Raw genomic sequence first — 24,157 nt, forward strand, 5'->3', positions numbered from 1 at the left:
TTGACTAATGCAGTGTAAATCGTTCTGCACCCACGAATTCACCAATCAGGCATCGACACATACAACTATGAAGCTTAAGATATATAGATAGAAATTGACGAATAAAATATGTAATAACAATAAACTTGCCTTAACTACGTTACAATAATACCGCAGCTATTATTAATACAGTTCCAATAATCAACACACAACACTGGAGCGCATTGCCCCGATCGGCGCGGAAACCTCACGGCACCAAAAAAGAAGCGGTCCTCTAAACATTTGATCAATACTCCGACCTAGAATGTTGCAAGGGACAACAGCCCCAGTCCGCGTGACAGCTACAGTGTCATATGCCATCGACTTGGGGTTGGTGGGGAGGAAGGCAGACGTGGCAGCCCCACTGTTGTGGTCGGGCTGCCTGGGCATTCCTCAGATGTCGAGGAGGACGGGCTTGGTTTCTTTGGCGCACTTCACGACGGAGGAGAGGAGCTTCACGAAGCCAGTGTCTTTGGGCTTCTCGAGGCCGCGCTGCACGCGGTTCTTCATCACCGCTACGAACTCTCGGTTGCTCAGCTGCCCGTCGTCTGCAACATAAACAATGTGACTCAGGACTCACTGCAGTGAGTGACAGAGAGCGTATTTTCTCGTCGACGAAAACGTGAAGTCACGGACGGACATGACGAGCGAGTCACGGACGGACATGACGAGCACAATAGTGCCTTTTTCCATAAATGAGAAAAATGTTTATGCTTACAATGTTTATGCTTACAAAGAAATGTTTATGCTTACAATGTAAGCATAAACAGGAAATTACACCTGAATAACGTGTATGAATCATTTTAGCAATCAGGCATAGAACAACGGTGAGGCATACTAGAAATTTTTACCCTAAATTTATAGGACACGACAAATATGAGCAATAAGGTGCACTTATATCTGAATGAGATGAAGGATTTCCCAATTAGTCATAAAAGAATTAAAGTTGCACCATGATTTGAAAATTGATACTGAATCTGTTTTATCGGCTTAAGAACTCATAAAACACCATTCAAGCTTTCCGTGGGAAGCAGCGCCGCAAAACAAACTTGGAATAAGAAGCAAATGTTGTCCTTAGCAACCATTAAAAAGGATATACTAATTGATGAACAGTGCGAAAAATTCATGAACTACGAGTGAGTGAAATGGATAGAGACTGCGACACTCAGAGTTGGCCGACTTACTGTTCTCGTCGAAGAGAGTGAAGACAACGTTGACGACGTGGTCAGAGAGCTGCACATGCGCTACAGTCTTGGCCACGTGCTTCAGGGTGACTGCAACATCAAAGAAATGTTACTATTATTATGTTAGTGCGGGCCTGACCGCAACTACAGGGTGATAAAGCCTACTTGGCAACCGTGCCAGGGAGATAATGAATACCTGGCAACAACATCAGAGTAATAAAGCCTACTTGGCAACCGTGCCAATGTAATAATGCATACCTGGCAACAACATCAGAGTAATAAAGCCTACTTGGCAACCATGCCAAGGTAATAATGCATACCTGGCAACAAAACCAGGGCAATAAAGCCTACTTAGCAACCGTGCCAAGGTGATAATGCATATCTGGCAACAATATCAGGGTAATAAAGCCTTGGCAACCGTGCCAAGGTAATAATGCATACCTGGCAACAATATCAGGGTAATAAAGCCTTCTTGGCAATCGTGCCAAGGTAATAATGCAAACCTGGCAACCAGGCGAAGGTAATAGACTCACCCTGGTCTATGGACGCCCCTGCGATGTGGTAGAAGGTGAGGGCGGTGTCCACGTCGTTGATGTTGTTCAGGAAGTGGAAGAAATGCAAGTAGTCTTCTCGGCTGATACCTTTAGCCTCCTCCCCCTGTGGCAGGCTTAGTTTAACATCTCAGACGTGGCTACAGCAGCAAGTGGAATTAACATATAAGCTCGTAAGAGCGTTGTTCAAGTGTAACATTATTGCATGTAATTACCATATAAGCTCGTAGGAGCGTTTTTCGAAAGTGAAAAATTGTTGCATGGATAGATGTGTTATACAGTTAGCACCCAGCTAACAATTTCGATGATGTCTTGCACGAGACAACTGATAAACAGGTAGGGTTAAAAGTTGAACGCAAACTCAAGGTTCAGCGCAATGCGAAATTGACTGCAAATACCAAGCTTTCCCAATGTTGGTTGTGTAGTATTTGACATTTTTATTTTTCTCCTTAAACTAAAAAGGTAATCTTCCACCTGTTCTGAAAATTTTTATTTAAAAAAAATAGATTTAAAAAAATTATATTTCAAGTTCTTGTATCGCTTAACTTATCGTACCAAAAACACCACAAATGGGACACGCATCTCACCTTAAAAGTTTTCTTGATGCGTTTAAGCATCCTGGACTTCTTGTTGGGAGGATAGCCACCGTAGGCAAGCAGCAGCTCTGCGAAGTCCACTTCGTTGATGAGGCCTTCGCTGTTGGGGCCTTTACGACGGAACTACCGGCAAATACCGAAGTTAGAATTGGGGGCGGCATTCATTATTGATATACCGGTTTTGCACTAATTTTATCAACCTTTATTAACTTACTTCATACGTAGTTACATCAAATATTCAGTTATTCGCGCCAGAAGAATGGCCAACGAACCTACAATAAACGTTTTGCAAAATATTTATGACGGAGATAAAATTAAAAGGAATATTTGAGTACAAAAATTTAACTATGTATAAATTCATGAATTTGATTAACCTCGAGGCCGAGAATCTCCTGCTGGAGCTGCCTTTGGAATTCCAGGAAGCGGTCGATGGTGAGTTTCTCGCTGAGGTCCTGGCCGAAGAAGTAGGTGCTGAGCGCAGAGTTGACACCCTGCGTAGCGTGTTGAGAACGTGTTTAGACGTGACGTGGAGTAAATGTTTAGACGTGACGTGGATGGAGGAAATGTTTGCTTTAGCATGATTAAAGCAAGGAATGGTCTAAGAGGCATGGCAGCTATGGAATGAAAATGTTTGGAGGTGACGTGTTCTGTGAGCCTTATTACCTGTGATTAGTAGGTTTGGTCTATGAGGGCATATTGTTACAACAAAAATAATGGCAGATATGACAGTTAATAACGTGATTAAAAAGTATGTGTACAGAAAACATGAATGCCTGTACGTGATAATAACTACGTTCTTGTACAATAAAATGACAGCTATGGCAGTTAATCTGAAAACTAGATCAAGGGTGTGAAATTCTAATCCTCAATTCTGTTCCTTTCCGAGTATCAACACCTCATTCGTATTGATATTGCCACATCACAACTCATTTTCACCTGCATCATGACTGCACAGGTACGAACTTAACCCAATACTGCTTATCTTACCCTTGTACTTTGCTTATTCATTCTTTTCCACGGGTCATTCAATATTCAAAGAGCTAAATTATAGAAGTTACACGCTCAAAATTCACTGTATTTGGGAATGAGACTTGAGAACAGTATTGCATTTAAGACTGAAACCACATTTACATTTTCACCAACTCTCTGTGATAATAGGTTCTTCTCATCAGCGAATCTTTGTTGATCGCATCTTTGGGATGCAACTGAAACCTCCTGCACAAATTTTTACAAACCCTGAAGTTGTTTGACCCACCTTGAAGAGAGGTCGAACATTCTGAAGGCGATCTCGAAGTGGCGGCGGGACGCTGACAAATGCAATACATTAAACTGTTAACGCGGACACTGGAAACATTGAAACTGCTGAAGCGGAAACTGGAAGCATTAAACTGCTGAAGTGGGAACTGGAATTGTTAAATTGCTGACGCGGAAACTGGAAACATTAAACTTCTGAAGCGGAAACTGGAAGCATTAAACTGCTGAAGCGGAAACTGGAAGCATTAAACTGCTGAAGTGGGAACTGGAAACATTGAACTGCTGAAGTGGGAACTGGAAACATTGAACTGCTGAAGTGGGAAATGGAAACATTGAAACTGCTGAAGTGGGAGCTGGAAACATTGAACTGCAGAAGCAGAAACTGGAAACATCAAACAGCTGAAGCGGAAACTGGTAACATTGAACTGCTGAAGCGGAAACTGGAAACATCAAACTGCTGAAGCAGAAACTGGAAACATTGAACTGCCGAAGCGGAAACTGGAAACATTGAACTACTGAAGCGGAAACTGGAAACATAAAACTGCTGAAGCAGGAAACTGGAAACATTAAACTGCTGAAGCGGAAACTGGAAACATCAAACTGCTGAAGCAGGAAACTGGAAACATTAAACTGCTGAAGCGGAAACTGGAAACATTAAACTGCTGAAGCGGAAACTGGAAACATTAAACTGCTGAAGTGGAAACTGGAAACATTGAACTACTGAAGCAGGAACAGGAAACATTAAACTTTTAATACCCGCATTAACCTGCTTATTATCCATTGCATGAACCACCTCTTGTCGTCAACCACGATATTAACCTGCCGACACTCTAAATATTCTCGCGAATATAACTAGTACGAGACGAGAGTGACCAAATACTCGAACATCGCATTTAACGGTGCAATTAGTGCAATAACTTCAATGGTGATTTGCTGAGAGCCTAGATTGTTAAAATATGAAGTGCCCACAGTATAACATTTTTCAAAAACCACAGAAGCATTTGCAGAACTGCTCGTAAATAAAATCATTCATTTGGAATTCTCAACTGATCACAAATGGATGAAAATTCAAGAGTAGCCGCCTTACTAGAGCAAATGAGGACATGTAAGGAAAATGAGTCGATGGGAATGGAAAAAAGAAGAATGAATGTGAGTACATATGGTGAAATAGCTCATAAAAATGTAGCATGAATGTGAGAAGAGATGATGCTCACTGGAGAGCACGGTGAGCAGGAAGATGCATATAAGATAAGATGATGCTCACTGGAGAGCACGGTGAGCAGGAAGATGCATATAAGATAAGATGATGCTCACTGGAGAGCACGGTGAGCAGGAAGATGTAGTCGCTGAAGGAGATCAGGCCTGAGCTGCCGAGCTTGTAGAAGATCGAGTCCTCGTCGAGGGCGAGAGACAGTTTCTTGCCCTGACCCTGCACAATTCAACATACATGCAACAAATTAATAATAAAGTTTTAATACGTTTAATTAAAGAGTCTGATACACCAGGTCTACACATGGGTTTAGTTTTCGACTGAAAGTCCACGTCTACTTTTTCAGTCTCGCTCGAAGCACAATCACTGAATTTTCACAGCGTGCTGAGGCTCGAACATGCAATTCGCTGCTGCAATTTCGGTGCGTTTGATTACTCGATGACTGCAAGACCCACCAAAAAATTACAAGGTAGAAAATTAATTCACAAAGAAACACAAATATTAAGTCAACTCTCCGAAAATATTTAAAAAAACAGAAATGAGCGGAAATGTTTTCTTACACTCTATGGAACGTCATGTGAACATGTTGGAACAGCGGAGGTCTTGAGATGAAGAACATTGATGTACAGTACATTATACAATGTGTATGAACCGCGTACAGCTGAGCTTTTAAACAGGATAATTACAAACGGAAATCGCGTTTACAAAGCAAAAGTAAAACCAAGGTCGAGTGCATATTTACACACCGTGACCATATACCAAAAACGAAGCTGATTTATGCAAGTCATAATAAATAAGATAAATGAAATTTGGAAGCGTTCTCTTCAATTTCTGCAATGCAGCTGAAAATGTCATCAGCTTCATATTGAAAACAGAAAAGCATTCCCGGAAAAAGTTTGCGCGTGGAAGGACACAGCAACTCTGGACAATTAAAAGGACGCATCCAAAGCCTGAAAAATTGTACACTAATGAGGGCTCGGAAGCACAGCCACCACCACCAACCTGCTCAAGAGATAAATTATTACCGTACAATTTGTTATCTATAGTTGGATTAAAATTCTGAGAAATGTGAAGTACCTAGTCTCAGCCATCACATTGCTGAAACCTGCGACGCCAGCCACTGCAGCAATCCATTGTAATGGAGGAAACTAGCTGCAGACTGAGACTATACTTCCTTCTTTCTACGGCAACGAAGTTATATACAGGAAACTGAACAGCACTATATATAAGTAGGTATACTCATGATACACTCAACACCAGGGGCCACGGTTACCTACTAAAAAATCTGCGTTGTAACACGTCCATTTCTCTCTTCGAGTCACGAACATGTGGAACAAACTCCCTGTTGACATTATTGACGCTCCGATGATGAAGGCATAAGAGAACAGACTAGCTAAGTTATGCAGACATATTGACACGTTCAGACTTGAAGTGCCCATCACACCACGGAGTTGGTGAAAGTCCAGTCGCTATTTATTTCAACGTTTAAAAAAATCAGATTAAACAGTTTTACATCTCATGTAAACAAGTCACAAGAAGTATAAGAATCTTTGCATGACATGCCAAACTTGGTCTATTCTCTAGCGCCGGTCCTATTTTAATATATAAGAGTATAACTGGACAACAAAATGAAACGTTCGCAGTAATGGCAGAGCTCTATGACCAATGTACATGCTTATAATTAAAAAAAGAACACAAGACAATTAAGATCACAGAAAAGCTATTCAGATCCAAATAATCTCATGTAAACAAGTCACAAGAAAAGATAAGAATCTCTGACATGCCAAACTTGGTCTATTCTCTAGCGCCGGTCCTATTTTAATATATAAGAGTATAACTGGACAACAAAATGAAACGTTCGCAGTAATGGCAGAGCTCTATGACCAATGTACATGCTTATAATTAAAAAAAGAACACAAGACAATTAAGATCACAGAAAAGCTATTAAGATCCAAGTGCATCGATCAAACGCCACGCATGCCGCCAGATCTGGAGAGAGAGGAAGATTAGAACAAATTAATTAAGAAGACGCTTAGAAGGCGTCGACGATTTATCCACACATGCTGGGTGGTTATGTGCTGCAGCACAACAAATGGCATTCAACTTATCAATCAACAGACACATGCTTCAAATAATGCTGCTGTTTATGGTTTACTGCAGGCTGCTCCTATACAGGAGAAGACAGTTGTCTCATCACAACAGCAGTTTATCCAGCCATATACTGGAGATGATAGCGACGGTGCTGGAAGTAGTACGAAATGATTGAGGTAGGCTAGTTTATCATAAGACTATACGCGCAATCATAGTTCAGTGCACAAAATTAATTAATTTCACACTCATTCCCATTCGGGTTTAATATCATACACATTCGCAATAGTGGTTGATGTCATACTTATTCCCCGGCACATTTAGTTAAATCTTTGAGATGTTACTGAACATTGCCATTAACTGTGGATTACGACGCTAGTTTTCACTTGGATCAGCTATATATAAGCGCATGTTTCTATAGTAAACCGGTTTTGATGCTAAAGCAACTGAAAATAGACCGTCACTTAACAACGTATAAACAAAACAGACGAAGATTTTCACAGGCAACATCGCTAGAAGCACCACGGGCGGGGATGAATTTCAAGAAAAGTATGCTTCAAAAATTTTATAATTGGGTTTACCTGGTAAGATTTACTTAGCCTTTTAACATATTATTTAATTTAGTGTCGAGAGTTAGAGCAGATGCAGTTAATACATCATAATCATGCAGAACATAGAAATAACGCTGACGAGGCCGTGCCAACAATGGACTGTGTGCTGAATATCAATGAGACAGAAAAGCTAAATCATGCCTACATCTGAAAACAAATTGCGAAATTCACGTAGCCAACAAAGACAGGTGCAATCAAGTGAAAAAAACGGAGGTGACAAAAATAAGTGCATCAATGACTTGAATTATTAAAAACATGTGTGCTTAAGTAGATGAAAGTGCAATAGTAAATTAAATAATGAAAGTGCTACAAAAATAAAAAATAAAAAATTAAGTGCGTAATCTACATCACACAACGTATTACTCACGGTCGGTAACTGCTCGGCCAAACTCAACTAAAAAATAATAAAAAAAGTAAAAAAATTACTTCAATATGAATTTTTTTTTTGGGGAAAAGAATCCAATGTTCAAATGTGCAACGTTGGTAGACACGCTATACAGGAAAATAAATAATCAATAATAACAAAAACTAAGTTACACACTAGGTATGATGCTCGCTAGTCTTGCTAAAAAATAATAAAGCATTAAAATAAAAATGGATATTTATAATGAAGACAATAGCATAAGACATACATCATGAATGAATTAATGTTTTTTAATGTTTATTGCTAATAAAATGATTCGTGCACGATAGAAATATACAACGGCTGCGCAAAAACGAATAGGAGGCTTGAAAAAAGCCAACAGACTTTCCAAGCGTATAAATATTAAGCAAATAAAAACCAAAAAACTAAATTTTTTATTGGCGAATTGAACTTTTGGTGGTAAATCTTGGAATATTATTATATTATTACTATACATAAAAGGCATTTGTACAGCGCACTCTAAGCGAGCGCGTGCCTGGTATTAAATAACTAGAATTATTCATGCACTGTACTTCTATGCACTCTAGACACGTATCATATACGTGGCTAGAGTGCACTTATATGATACGTAATATATAGACGTACAGAATATTCTACACTTCTAAGTAGTAGGCTCTAATGCGGCTATCAGGAACAGTCGCTAGTAGGATACTGCGCTTATCAGGAACAGGCGCTAGTAGGATACTGCGCTTATCAGGACCAGTCGCTAGTAGGATACTGCGCTTATCAGGACCAGACGCTAGTAGGATACTGCGCTTATCAGGACCAGACGCTAGTAGGATACTGCGCTTATCAGGACAATCAAGCACAATATTCACGATGAATTACAATTAGAAAACAATTTTTCAGCAGACTCTTTTTAACGATGAATTACACAAAGAAAAAGTAAAAAAGTACAATACGAGACAGAAAGTTAAGAAGAAAAAGATAGGCACTTACGGGCATGAGCTACGAGCAGCACGGAGATACCACAGAGAAAGCATAGAGTTAGAGTGCGTAGTTCTGATACATTAATGTGCAGCGACGACAAGCGCCTTCAGGGGTCCATGGGGGGTTTATTCAAGGGGTCTAGTGTTGTACATGGACACGCTACGTCTACTTAGTTATTAGTGATATTTGTTTATTTTGTACATGAATAAGTGAGACGAGACATCGAGAGTTGTTGAAGCAGCGGATGATGTAGAAGGCAGAGCGCTTCTGTGAAGCGATTAACAGGAGATTCAAGGACATTGTTTTATTTAATCAGTATTTTTTAATATCAATTATTATCGATTAAAAGTGCACTTTTAATTAATAGACTGGCGACTTGAACGCGATACAAGGATTCTTCGGCATTGATGGTGGCGTGTATGCTACGCCACAGTGGCGTCACCATGTGCCACGCTACACACGCCACAGTGGCGTCACCATGTGCCACGCTACACACGCCACAGTGGCGTCACCATGTGCCACGCTACACACGCCACAGTGGCATCACCATGTGCCACGCTACTCACGCCACAGTGGCATCACCATGTGCCACGCTACCCACGCCACAGTGGCATCACCATGTGCCACGCTACCCACGCCACAGTGGCATCACCAGGTGCCACGCTACCCACGCCACAGTGGCATCACCATGTGCCACGCTACCCACGCCACAGTGGCATCACCATGTGCCACGCTACACACGCCACAGTGGCATCACTGCGTTCTCCCACTAGCAGGGTTACCTCAGAGGGTCAGACTGATCCCTCGTTATCCAGTACTACAATGAACAATACGCTCGTTATACCAAATACACATGTTGATATAAGCGGTTACACTGACAAACTAACGTGACGTTGACATCTTTATTAGCCCGGAAAATTTAAATATGGGGACCAGCTGAGGGGATGTAATAATACCCAAGTTCGGGTTCCTGGACCCAAGTTCGGGAAGCACTGTTCCATCGGACCCAAGTTCAGGAAGCACTGTTCCATCGGACCCAAGTTCGGGAAGCACTGTTCTAACGGACCCAAGTTCGGAAAGCACTGTTCCAACGGACCCAAGTTCGGGAAGCACTGTTCCATCGGACCCAAGTTCGGGAAGCACTGTTCCATCGGACCCAAGTTCGGGAAGCACTGTTCCAACGGACCCAAGTTCGGGAAGCACTGTTCCATCGGACCCAAGTTCGGGAAGCACTGTTCCATCGGACCCAAGTTCGGGAAGCACTGTTCCAACGGACCCAAGTTCGGGAAGCACTGTTCCATCGGACCCAAGTTCGGAAAGCACTGTTCCATCGGACCCAAGTTCGGGAAGCACTGTTCCATCGGACCCAAGTTCGGGAAGCACTGTTCTAACGGACCCAAGTTCGGGAAGCACTGTTCTAACGGACCCAAGTTCGGGAAGCACTGTTCCAACGGACCCAAGTTCGGGAAGCACTGTTCTCAAGCCGCGTGGGACTGGAGACGTGACACGCGGCTCAAAGATCATGAATGAATTAGCTGACACTTCCAACACCTGTACATCCGCTAAAGAGCTATAGAATTGATAAATTCTTCAAGATAAGAGAAACTGAAGAGGGATATAAGTGTGAGCACAAGATGCGAGCGCAGTGAATACAAGTGTGGCAAAGATGATGAGGTAGCGGAAGTAAACAAACAAAGGTGTTGATCTCACATGCGTGGCAAATCTTCTTTCAAAGTAAAATGAGTCTTATATAAGGTAGAAAGTTTAACAATGTCAATACCCAAGAATGCAAGAACCTACTAAAAATATACTGTAAAAATCTACTGTTGAACATTTTATGCTAATGAAGAAGCAGGGTACCGAAAATATCAACGAGCGCTAAATAAATAAAAATATTCTCGCATAAAATATCGAAAATTAGTAGAAAAAGCAATAAACATGCAGTAACAACATCGGCAAACGTGACAAACAGCATTGTAATGAAAACTTTTCCAAGAATAACGAATAAAAGATGTTGTTAAGAAGCGTCGTTGAAGAAAATATGTTGACGCCGCTGAGAAAAAGCAAACGTTACTGATAAATGATAAATACAACGGAGACAACTGAAATGCAGGCGAGTTGGTGGCGGGTGTGAGGTACCAAATGCAGGCGAGTTGGTGGAGGGTGTGAGGTACCAAATGCAGGCGAGTATTTTATATAATTTAAGTTGTCAAGCATGGGTAAATTTACTCCTAACACGAGACTCATAGCAGGATAATGGAAAGGAATAAATTCTATTCAAGAATTAGGATAGAATAAAGGGATGGATAAGAGCTTGATAAAATGGGATAGGTAAATTCAATAAAAGAAGTGGAGGAGAAAATGGAAAAGAGTACCTGGGAGGGCCACGTCTGGGCAGGGTACAGGGGCGCCATAAGGGTACACAAATTATACAGAATTGCGAAGGTGATTAGAACACCACAGATAATTATCATCTCTAGGTGATTATATGTACAGAGGTTGAACATTGAAATTTAAGGTTTATATTCTGAACAATTGAAATTGACCAGAATTAATTCATCGAATCTTGCCGAAAATGAACCCAAATATCATGGATCAGATTCGATGCACATTTTTTGTTTGAATTATAAGCAAAAATTATACACGTAGCGACTGGTCGAATTGTTCCCAATTCGAAATAAACTGTGTTAGATATAAACATGTTACCCTCTTCCATCAACTCACTACCATATTTCGTACTAGCCAATATTGAGTACCTACATTAAATTCCATGACACTTTTTATTACCAAAGAATTTGATATATGGCCCCCATTCAGAAAAATGAATGGGATATATTGTGCAATGTTGACACACTTTCTCTCACATAGTAAGAACAGGGAGCGGCCGTAGCACTGATGCACCCTCTTGCCAGGCCTAACTGAGTCGGGAGAAGACCGAAACAAGAGCAAAAGAGGCATCGATATTTGGGCAAAATGCCACTGATTTCTCATAGTGAGTATGTATAAATGTTCCTTCAATGATGGACCTGATAAACTGATATCGCGCACATGTAAGAACAAAATATTATCAGTAAATACGCTAACATGCGTACGTATTTATTCAACTAAGTAAATTCAACCCGCGGGTAATGTACACAACCTGCCCCCCACACAGGGTATATTCAACCCATGGGCAATGTACACAACCTGCCCCCCACACAGGGTATATTCAACCCATGAGTAATGTACACAACCTGCCCCCCCACCACACAGGGTGTCTCTTATACACATCTAGATGTGTATAAGAGACAGAGTCAACATCGTGCTGCAGTCAACATCGTGCTGCAGTCAGCGTCGTGCTGCAGTCAGCGTCGTGCTGCAGTCAGCGTCGTGCTGCAGTCAACATCGTGCTGCAGTCAGCGTCGTGCTNCCCACACAGGGTATATTCAACCCATGAGTAATGTACACAACCTGCCCCCCACACAGGGTATATTCAACCCATGAGTAATGTACACAACCTGCCTCCCACACAGGGTATATTCAACCCATGAGTAATGTACACAACCTGCCTCCCCACACAGGGTATATTCAACCCATGAGTAATGTACACAACCTGCCTCGTGTTAACAGGATTAGGAGGAGGCTCTTGAATATTTACCTCGATAAGTTGAACGATGTTAATTATGTACAAAGTTTTAGTGATAAAAAAGAGTGCCCAGCAAAATAGCCACAGCAGAACAATATGAAAATACAAGAGGGATTGATATAATTTATCTAATACAAGCGTTTGTATTTCCGGGCTATGTTATACGTGATAATTTAGCAAGAAGTCAAATAAAATTGAAAAAAATTCAACATGTTTTGGCTGAATTAAAACCATAATGAACGATTTCACACAGAAAATAATAATACTAATTGATAATTTTACACACAAATACAAATTACCATCAAGCAAGACAATGAAACATTGAGACATGACAATATGATCCGATAATACGAGTACGAACATTAATTATTATGATATAATGAGACATGTATGACAATATAGTCATAATATCGAGCGGATATTAATAAATGTAATATATATAATGTATGAGTGAATTCGGTTTTAAACTTGCTTAAGACAAGAGAACTAAGAGACACGAGCTACCGTATAAATGGGACAGCACTGTAAAAAATTGCTGGAGTAATGCATAGTGCATCACACCACACGTCACCACACCACCAGCCTCACCACACGTCATCACACCAGCCTCACCACACGTCTTCACACCACCAGCCTCACCACACGTCACCACACCTGTCTCTTATACACATCTAGGTTAATACATCATAATCATGCAGAACATAGAAATAACGCTGACGAGGCCGTGCCAACAATGGACTGTGTGCTGAATATCAATGAGACAGAAAAGCTAAATCATGCCTACATCTGAAAACAAATTGCGAAATTCACGTAGCCAACAAAGACAGGTGCAATCAAGTGAAAAAAACGGAGGTGACAAAAATAAGTGCATCAATGACTTGAATTATTAAAACATGTGCTGTCTCTTATACACATCTAGATGTGTATAAGAGACAGTGTACACATAGTGGAATAAGAACATGTAGGCTGTCTAAGAATATTTAGGCGGCCTAAGAATATTTAGGCGTCCTAAGTACATGTAGGCGTCTGTAAACATGAACATGTAGGCGTCAATTTCACGTCTGTGATTCTAGTTTTTAGTTTAAAAGCTATCAGTAATTGGCTAACTGAGCAACGAACTCGATAATAATTTTGTTGGTGCAGCCTTTGATAGCAAGAGTTAATGTCAGTAGTCGAAGGGTTCATCAGCAACAAACCTAAGTTAATCTAAAAATAAAGTAAAACTCAATATCACTTTTCGAATATCCTTACACATAATATTGGAGCCCATGAGACCTCAACCGGTAAGCAAAGGCAACTCCAAGTCCGCATGGTCAAAGGCCCAGCATAAATAGAACCCATGCAAGACAATCATAACAGCATATAACTTAATTACTGGCTACTACTCAGCTACTCGTTTAAAAACATGCAGGAACTTTGCACATAAATGCTGAGTTAAAGTTGACTCAAGCAACAGGCGACTCAAAAAGGCGGAGGGGGAGCCAGTTTGTTCCCTAATATGAGGTCTCTGAGGGTAAAGCATCTGAGCGCTATTAATGATAATTGCATTTCTGTCCGGACTGAAGCTTGAAGATAATTAGATAAAAAAAAATAAAACTGGCTTTAGTACGATGATTCCTAATGAATTATGTAATATTTGCTTGTAATGCTTCATTATGTTTGTCTATCAAAGTCATAAAGCCCACTAGCCTCCTACTATCCTGCCTCACTAATACCTACCTGCAATAGTTACACAAGTTGCTGTATAATCTAAAAACTTTGTAGCGTTTATTCCTGAGGGTTAGTGGTCAGTGTGATGAGGATTTGAGTTATTAGTCATTTAGCACAGCTGCATTCTACATGATACGCGAGACTTTACGCCCCTGCCTCAGTGCCACCTAATCCTATTCATGTGCTGCAGCGCCATGCTATATAACATTCAAGACTGAGCACCTTCAATATAACATTCAAGACCTAGCACCTTCAGGCTGTTTGATGCCGGGGGTGATGGAGCGCAAGAAGTCGTCAGGAGTCATGAAGATCTCACTCTTGTCAGTCTCGCCGTGATCTGCGGACACCTTCAGTGTGGCGAAGTACCTGAAGATCTTGTCTGGCGTGCTGTACTGACGGATCCTGTTCTCATACTCAATGATCTGAAATAGAGATCCTTTAGTTGTGCAGTGCATTATAATTTACTTATAAGCACCGTGGCAGAGTGGTTCTAATATTTCATGTTAAATCATTGATTTAAATGGTTATAAATCAACTAATTCTTTGACCTTTACGGTTGGTCTTGATCAGTTGTTAAGAACGTACTTGATACACATTTAAACCAGTTGTATTATTAACCTAAAAGTTCATATGTATGCTCACTAACATAAACATTGTATTATTCTTGCTAGCTACTATTCACCTAAATATTTGGAGCTTATATGGATACTCTTTTTGAAAATGGAGACAATTTCAGGTAAAGCACCTTCAATATAACATTCAAGACCTAGCACCTTCAGGCTGTTTGATGCCGGGGGTGATGGAGCGCAAGAAGTCGTCAGGAGTCATGAAGATCTCACTCTTGTCAGTCTCGCCGTGATCTGCGGACACCTTCAGTGTGGCGAAGTACCTGAAGATCTTGTCTGGCGTGCTGTACTGACGGATCCTGTTCTCATACTCAATGATCTGAAATAGAGATCCTTTAGTTGTGCAGTGCATTATAATTTACTTATAAGCACCGTGGCAGAGTGGTTCTAATATTTCATGTTAAATCATTGATTTAAATGGTTATAAATCAACTAATTCTTTGACCTTTACGGTTGGTCTTGATCAGTTGTTAAGAACGTACTTGATACACATTTAAACCAGTTGTATTATTAACCTAAAAGTTCATATGTATGCTCACTAACATAAACATTGTATTATTCTTGCTAGCTACTATTCACCTAAATATTTGGAGCTTATATGGATACTCTTTTTGAAAATGGAGACAATTTCAGGTACGTTAGTTTGACATACATTCACAAAGTCCATCTTCAGCTAAATTTTGTGTTTTTAATCTATTAGAAAACAGCAGAGCAAGAGGCTAAGGCGTGATGATACCTTACGGTCTCGGAAGCCAACCCTCTTCTTGTCTTCCTTCTCTCCCTCTCCTTCTTCATCATCATCTTCTTCCTCATCTCCCTCTTTCTGCGACACTTGCGTCTCGTTTTCTTGGCCGCCCTCCACAGCGCTCGCAGCTTCCACGCTAAAGTACTTCTTGACTGCATCTATCTTGAGTCTGACTGCTTTGAACACTCTGCCAACAAACAATAAACTAATCAAAATATAGCAATGACAATTGATGAAATAGGTAACAATAAAATAACAATGATTATTTGCTAACAGATGCAGTAATCATGAAAAATACATATCCGCATAACAGCACCAACAATACAAACAATTGATTGCTCCATGAGAGTGAAGCTTTTTACACATATAATGCCAATACTATTGTGAACACTTAAATGTAAAAAATTGAGTAAAAATATTTAAGGTGTTCAAGAGAAAACATTAAAAAAATATTTAAATCACAAAAGAAGATAAAAAGTCTGAGAAATGATAAAACCTTAAATCTAAAATTCAAATTTGTTAGTCAACATTCACAGGTACGTATAGCATGGGAGGATACAAGATAACTTTTCATGAATATTTTTCACAACTTCACATTACAAGTAAATCAACTGTCAATAAATTGCCACGACAGGAAATGTTCAAGACAGTACTTGTAGTTTATGGTATTTACAATAATTTATGCATGACATCTGAAGGTACTGTTTCAAGAAAAAATTAATAATAATCCTGTACATACAGGATTCAAAATTAAGTATGAAACTTATCTCAAGTTTTATCCTTCAAAAGATAATTTTGTAGATTAAATAAGCAGGAGTTTTAATAAAATAAATATTGTATTATATATTTACAACAATTGCTATAGAAACAATGAGTACCGTCAAGTGGGGTGAATTTGGCCGCCGGGGTGACTTTGGCCACCACTACAACTGAAACAAATGGCAGCAAAACAAAATAATAAAATGATGCAAACAATTAATGTGGTCTTTACTTTCAGCAGTCTAGGGCAAATTTCTAATGATGCAAAGATTAATGAATTAATGTGGTCTTTACTAATAAATATTTTGACTGATATATCTGTCATCAACTTATCACTGAAAATCTAAAAATCTCAGAAGACCAGTTCAAATCAGCCATGAACTAAGAACTAAACCACAAAGCTGTACAATTGAGATTTTCTACTTCCAGTTTGTCTTAATTATTTCCAGAGAAGCAGAATGACTCCTTATGTTCTTAACATCCATAAACTCATTTAAGTTATTGATAATAATAAAATAATCAACTCACCTTCTGGCAAACAAAGACCCAGCAGAGAAATTGTGCAGGACTCCACTGGATGACTGATGTTTTCCAGTGAATTTTATGGAGTCAACCAGGGCTTGAGTTGACAGAGATTGACTTGCTGCGTTGCAGGAGCCAAAATTGTGCAAGCATATTGAGGAGCTGGTGCAAGAGGCCAAGAGGTTTGGGCATGTATTGCTTCCTTGTGCATTCCTTAAATAAGGTGAAATAATAAATTTTGTTCCAATTTTGTTATGATGGAAGGGAAAATTTGATCTTAATGTGTTATTTAGTTTATTTATTACAAGAGATGAAGAATAAGGGGCAGCAGAAGGAGATACAAGGGGAGTTACATGTTGAGGGAGCCGTTGACTCAGCTGCTTACTCAGCACTCTATACATTGTTACAAGTTATTTCTGCAAACAAGCAAAAAAATTTTTAGGACACAAGAACTATCTACCATCAGGTGGGGTAATGAGGGATGGGCAAGGTAAATTAGGACAGTCATCCCACATTTTGTAGAAATGTTGCAGAAGCTAAATTAATCAAAATATTGCAAATCTAAAAATAGTGGCACAAGGTTCAACATTTCTACTATCATTGTAGCATAAAGCAAGTGAAGAAATCACACATTTACTACCGTAAAATGGGGTAACTTAGACTGGCAGGGTAACTTAGACCACTTTTCGTTTTTTTAACAAAAACCCCCAAAACTCAAAAACTATTTGACAATGGGCATTAAATGTCAATGTCAATGGGCATTAAAAGCCTAATACTGAGGCTACATAACACAATAGAAAGATTTAAAAGTTCGCATATCTAATAGGTTAAAAAATTAAAAATGTGACCCACAAAAAAAAACTATTATTTAAAGCCTGTCAGAGTACCCCCTCCAATTTTTTTATTTTTTCTGTCAAATAACTACAGGTTTTGATGCATTGTAGTAGAACTCTTCTAGTTACACATGCAAATGACAAATTTTAGGAAAGTGTCATAGTTTGCAAATGGGGGGCTCTGTCTCCAAATGGGGGAACTTAGACCACCTAATGTCAGCCCTGACGGGGTAACATAGACCAGCTTGGAAGTTAATATAAAATTGCCATATATATTTTATGTTTGACAGCATATTCATGTTTTTTCTTCATGTTTTTCTTTATGTTTCAGACTCTACAGAGTCTTATATATGGTAATTTTAACTTAATTTACAAGCCAGTCAATTTTACCCTGTCAGGGCTGCCATTAGGTAGTAACATTTCCCCCATTATGGGGTGGCACCCCCCATTTGCAAACTATGCCACTTTCCTCAAGTTTGTCATTTGCATACGGTATGTAACTAGAAGAGTTCTACTACAATGCACCAAAACCTGGAGTTATTTGGAGTTATTTTATCAAAAAATATAATTGATTTTACCACCCAGTCTAAGATACTCCAAGAGCTGGGGTAACAAAGACCATCACTTTTTTTGAAATTACATAAAGACTAAGAGAGGCAGGAGACAGCAATTTATGGTGAGTGAAGCTAGAGTATAGACCTGTATTTTGCATGTTTCAATTCAAGTTTAATTTAGCTAGTGAAAAAATGGCATTTATAAAAAAAAGTGGTCTAAGTTACCCCATTTTACGGTACCTCTAAAAAATCCCAGAAAAAAGTGAGATTTTTGAAAAGTAATACCTCTGCTAAGGTCCGTAGCAAAAAAAAAAATTCACCATTTAAAAAAAATTTACTTCATAATAGTTGCATGGTTAAAAACGTGATTGACGAAATTTGAATATGTCATTCAAAAAAAAAAATGGCAGGTGTTTCCGCAAGATGGGATAATAAAGAATATTACACTCACCAGGGTAATGAGGGACACCCCCAAAATGCATTTACAGTAGAACCTTGATTAGCAAAGGCTCCAGTTAACAAAAAAAATCAATTAACAACAAAAAATTTGATTACATTTACCTCGCTCAGCAAACAAAAATCACTTAACAAAAAATTAATGCATCATCAGTCATCACAAAATTGTGCATAGAATGTCATAGTTAGAATTGTGCAACAGACAACATAGAATAAAAAGTAATTAACCTAAACTATGGTTTATTTCTCAAAAAAATATGATGGTTGTCACTATTATATTCCTTTTTGTTTCAGGTATGTTTTTATGATCTTTTTTTGTTATAAATTCACATGACTCAATTAAAATGGTTTGAAATCACAAGCCGTGCTGTAAGCTAACAGATACAGAATAAATGCTATATGGCTGCTGATATGAAGCTTGCAGTGGACAAGGTTGTTGTCAGTGCTCTATGGCATGTCCATGGATCTGGTAATTTAACATCAATAATACGGTAATATATGGATTTGATAATGTCACATCAATAAAGGAAAAATGAGTATAAATCACAGAAAATGTCATTTATTCTACATCATCTACAGAGGAAGAGGACTTTGGAGTACAGTTAGTAATGAATGAGTACCGACCATCAGAGGAGGTGAGTCGACCCTCAGGGGCGTCCTGGCAGCTGCTGCCAAGCAGCACATCCCTGCGGGCTTTCCAAAGGAGTTCTCCCCCGCAGTCAGCCCTGGCACCCGGTTGCTCATGGAGCAACGGGATGACATCAGTGTGCACAACCCTAACGACCCCGGCTCCCCGATCTCAACCTAGAAATCTCCACTTCAATACAAGGCCATGCCAGGAATACCTGGTGGACACATCTCGCCTCGTGCAACAGACAAACTCACCAGGCAAAACACTGGAGCCTTCTCCGCTCACTATCCAGAAAGCTTAGCCGCCCTCCACCCAACCAGCCAATCCAATTTGGTCAGACCCCCCTCTCGTTGCAGCACAAGATCTCCACCACCTTCTGCAAACTATACACCTCCATCACTCCGCACTCCCAAAACCCATCCACCCGCCGCCTTATGCGTTGAATTTGGGCTGAGCATCCCCTGGACAGGGACTTCGCCCCTTTCACCCCTAACATGGTGAAACTCGCCATCAGAGCCGCTAACAATTCTTCCGCCCGGGGTAAGGATGGCCTCACGGTTCTCCACCTCAAACACCTTGGCCCATGTGGCCTCCAGTTCCCCACCCACATCTTTAATATCTCTGTCTCCACGGCCTCCATTCCATCCATATGGAAAAACTCAATAATTATCCCATTACTAAAACAAGGTAAACCTGGTAACCAGGGCTCCTTGTACTGCCCCATCTCCCTCCTTTGTCCAGCGGTAAAGATCCTGGCATGCCTTCCACTCCCATACATCTCTGATTCTCTCGTCACGGTTTCTTTGCAACATGGCTTTAAACCGGGACACTTGACAGTCACCGCCATCCTCCCGCTCGCACACCAGATTGCGACAGGTTTCAATTCATGCCGTCCTCCAGCATGTACAGTGGCAGCTGCGGTGGACCTATCGAAAGCTTTTGATAGTGTTGACCACCCTCTCCACCTTAGCATGATTGCCGCCTCAGACCTACATCATAATCTGGTCTGCTGGCTGTGCTGCTACCTTAGAGGCAGGATGGCTTCCTGCCTCTATCTGAGAACCAGGTCCCACTTCAGAACAATCCGTTCTGGAGTTCCCCAAGGGTCAGTCATCTCACCAGCCCTATTTAACTACTTCATCACGAACATACCTGTTCCGACCCCTAACATCGCCTCATATGCAGATGACCTCACTATTTTTGAGTCGTCCCCGAGGCTCGACACCGCGGAAGCTGCCCTCTCTGATGAGACTTCCTTCTGAAGCTGACCTCTCCGGGACGTCTCAGACTGGTCGACCGCCAAGAAACTGGCCGTGGCTCCGGGGAAATCCTCAGTCATGATTTTCATCCCCGACACTCACCAATCCCGTCTACACCCCTCTGCAACAATCTGCAATGGCATCATCCCCTTGGACAAAACTGCCAATATCTTAGGTGTCACTTTGGATACCTATTTTACATTCTCTCCTCATGTCAGAGCCATAGCCACCAAAGCAACAGGCTCTTTACGCATCTTAAAAGCCCTGGCCGGCACCAACTGGGGCTTCTCCAAGGAAGAGATCATTGCCACATACCGGACAATTACTTGCCCAATCCTCAATTATGCTGCCCCCATTTGGTACCCAGTTGCCTCACGCACTGCAATTGCAAGTCTCTAAATCATCCAAAACTCAGCCTTGAGACTAGCCACTGGCTGCCTCAAGATGGCCCCAATTGCCCATCTCCACCATGAGACCGGCGTCCTCCCACCTGGACCTGGCCTGTGCTCAATTTCTCGCCAGCGCCCTCCAGCCTACTCATACTTCTTTCAACATCGTCTCCGCTCCCCCCGGAGACCGCCCCATGAAAGCTTCAGTCAAGACGAGATTCAGCCACCTTGTGGTGTCTTTCCTGGCTGATGGCATAATGCCCGACGGTGCCTATGGAGAGGCAAAACGCTCCCTCCATAGGGAGATAGCCACCCGTGTTGCAGCGACTGCCAAAAACAACGCTGTCCTCACAACCCACCAGCACCAATTGCAGCAGAAGAGGCTTCACTCCCTCGCCCTTACTGCTCAGTGCTATCCCAGCTACGCTCGGGATACTGCAGCTCCCTTGTGTCCTACACCCACAGGGTTGGACGCTCCCTTAGTGCCGCTTGCCTGGAGTGCGGGGATCCCCTCCAATCCATCCAGCACCTCTTTGCCTGCCCCACCTTCCCCACGTCCCTCAGCGTCTCATCATTGTGGGACAACCCCGTGGAGGCGTCTACGTTCCTGGAAACCCTCTCTGCTTTTGCCAATCTTTCCCCTCTTTCGGTGCCACCTCTCCAACCACCACCAGAGCCTCCGCCCACACGAGCATGACGTTTGGGGCAAGAAACAACAACAACAATTGCAAGCTTCAAATCAGCAGCCATGTAGAATTTCTTCTGTATCTGTAAGCTTACAGGATGATTTGTAATTTCACATAATTTTAATCAAGTCAAGTGATTTCACTATAACAAAAAAGATTGTAAAAAACATACCTGAAACAAGAAGGAATATTTTAGTGAAAACCATCATATTTTTTGGAGAAATAAATCATAATTTAGGACTTTAGGTAACCTAATTACTTTTCATTCTTTGTTGCCCAGTGCTAAATTCTATCCGTGACATTCTATGCACAATTTTGTGATGACTGATGCAGTGAATTTTCATCAAGTGAAATATTTTTCACTGAGCTAGGTAAATGTAATCAAAATTCTCTGTTGTTAATTGATTTTTTCATTAATTGGAGCCTTTACTAACTACTACTGTAAATGCAATTTTAGGTGTGTCCCTTATTATCCAGGTGGGGGGGTGTCCCTTATTACCCCGTTTTGCGGAAATGGCCACAATTTTTTCTTGGCATGAAATATGCAAATTCTATCAATCACATTTTTAAGCCAACACTAGTGTGCAACTTCTAAGTTTTATGTAAGAAAAATTTTTCAATAAGACAAATATTTTTTTTTTTTTTGCTACAGACCTTAGCCAAGGTACTTTTATAAAATCCCACTTTTCACACTTTTTTCAGGGATTTTTTAGAAAATTAGAGGTAATAAATGTATGATTTCCCAACTTGCATTAGCCTATCACTATCAGTTTAGTATGCTCATATGCTGCATAGATAGGAAAAATGTTGAACTTTACACTACTATTTTTAGTTTTGCAATATTTTAATTAGTTTAGCTGCTAGGTACAACATTTCTACAAAATGTTAGAGGACTGTTTGGCTGAGCCGCTGAGTGGCTCATCGGCTGTTCCCTATTACCCTGCCCTGCCGCCATGGTCAGGAAGATGTGCCAGGTGCGCGGGAATTATACATTTTATTATTGTCAGTTCGACTCGCGTAGTCAATATACTTGCGTATATTGTCGACTAAAATAGTAGAACAATTTTAGCTTTCTAAAGTACGGTGCACGGCGCATTTTTTTATTAGCATAGTACGGCGCACCGCGCAGGTCGTTGAAATGACAAAATAAATTCCCACGCACCTGGCACATCTTCCTGACCATGGCCTCCCTCAAGTTAATTTTTGAGTCTTATAAGTAGATCAGTAAAGTATCATGGATACCAGCATTATCATACATAAGAAATTGGTTTAATTTTTAAATCTTGAGTAAATGAGGAAATTAAAAATGAACTGATTCTAAAAAATTTCTGGTTTGTCACTATGGCCAACTGTGCACAGCAATAGCTTAAAAAAAGTGAAAATGCGCAGGAAAATTCACCGAAAACATACATCATCCTGATTCCTGAGTGTGGCCCTGCCGGGCTGCCAATCCCTTTGCTTTTTACCCCGTTTGACGGTGGCTGATGAACAGAGCAGAGAGAGTTGCCACCATGCCTGTATGCCATCATAGCCTACTCACCCTACTGTGAGGTGACTGACAATGACATAGTGACATTATGACATAGACTGTGAGGTGACTGAGGACTGTGCCACACTCAGGAAGATGTATATAAACGGGGAAATTTCTCGCGTAAATCAATCTATTTATATTTTTTCGCGCAGGCGTTCATGCAAATCACGGTCATCGATTCCGCACCGCACAGCACTCGGCGCGGGCCGCGGAGCCGTCCGACACAGTTCTGATTTAGACACAGTTTTCATCTGAATGGAATGGCAACATCGTCTGTAGATGATTTCAAGTAACGCTGAACCAGCATTGCCAGATGGTATATTTCTATACCAGATTTCACAAATCTGGTATTTTCAAAAGGTGTCTGGTATGAATATTTTAGATCTGGTATATATGCCTAAATCTGGTATTTTTCTGGTATTTTCTGACTTACTGCAAATTTACTGCATTTAGTTCCACCTCTGAAGTTTGAACTTCCTCCAGCGTAGGCGTGGATTATATTATTATTTATATGAATTGCCTTCAGAGCGGCGCGATTAGAGCTTTCCCGCCATTTTTGGAACCGCAAGTTTACCGCAAGTTTTCATGTCAACCGGAACTCGAACACCACAGCAGAGAGTATTTTATGCAGCTAATGAATTTCGCAAACTTTGCTGGAAGAGAGATTATTGAATTTTAGAAAAAAGGCGGGATAATTCAATGAAGGCTGGTGGCAGAGCTGCAATCTTGATACTCTATTGTGATTCGTGCTATGATAACCTACGTAACAATTTTCATATGATAGTTATAATTTTTGCACATTCAAAGTACACATGACATAACATAACGCACCCAGATTTGGAAACCATTATTGCTCAAATGAAGCAAAAATAAACGACAGACCATTGACTTATCTTGCAAATATATATATTCATATTATGTATCACATAGCATAATTACGCTCTGTAATTATGCCATATTGACCT

At 40.6% G+C, this 24,157-nt stretch overlaps 1 protein-coding gene across 1 annotated transcript; it reads right to left on the minus strand.

Moving 5' to 3' along the window:
* Positions 1-298: 298 nt before the first annotated feature.
* Positions 299-20,666, minus strand: LOC108672988 (calcium uptake protein 1 homolog, mitochondrial). The gene is made up of 14 exons (XM_047882996.1): positions 20,480-20,666; positions 15,564-15,841; positions 14,975-15,146; positions 14,452-14,637; positions 9,823-10,283; positions 7,880-7,906; positions 4,918-5,032; positions 3,585-3,656; positions 3,286-3,296; positions 2,724-2,840; positions 2,341-2,472; positions 1,736-1,859; positions 1,203-1,292; positions 299-566 (listed from the first exon to the last, which is right to left on the minus strand). The coding sequence occupies exons 1-14, from the start codon at positions 20,664-20,666 to the stop codon at positions 412-414; spliced, it is 2,127 nt and encodes a 708-aa protein (XP_047738952.1). The 3' UTR covers positions 299-411.
* Positions 20,667-24,157: the final 3,491 nt, after the last annotated feature.

Source organism: Hyalella azteca, unplaced genomic scaffold, assembly GCF_000764305.2.
Source record: "Hyalella azteca isolate HAZT.00-mixed unplaced genomic scaffold, Hazt_2.0.2 contig11782, whole genome shotgun sequence".
NCBI classification, from domain to species: Eukaryota; Metazoa; Arthropoda; class Malacostraca; order Amphipoda; family Hyalellidae; genus Hyalella; species Hyalella azteca.

Bases quoted from the DNA above. Each gene is read 5' to 3' on its own strand.
- LOC108672988 (XM_047882996.1), bottom strand. From the start codon at position 20,666: ATGACTGAGGATTTCCCCGGAGCCACGGCCAGTTTCTTGGCGGTCGAC. The intron at 1,860-2,340 runs GTGAGATGCGTG...AGCCTGCCACAG, and splicing joins GCATCAAGAAAACTTTTAAG to GGGGAGGAGGCTAAAGGTAT. The intron at 567-1,202 runs GTAAGTCGGCCA...TTTATGTTGCAG, and splicing joins CACTCTCTTCGACGAGAACA to ACGACGGGCAGCTGAGCAAC.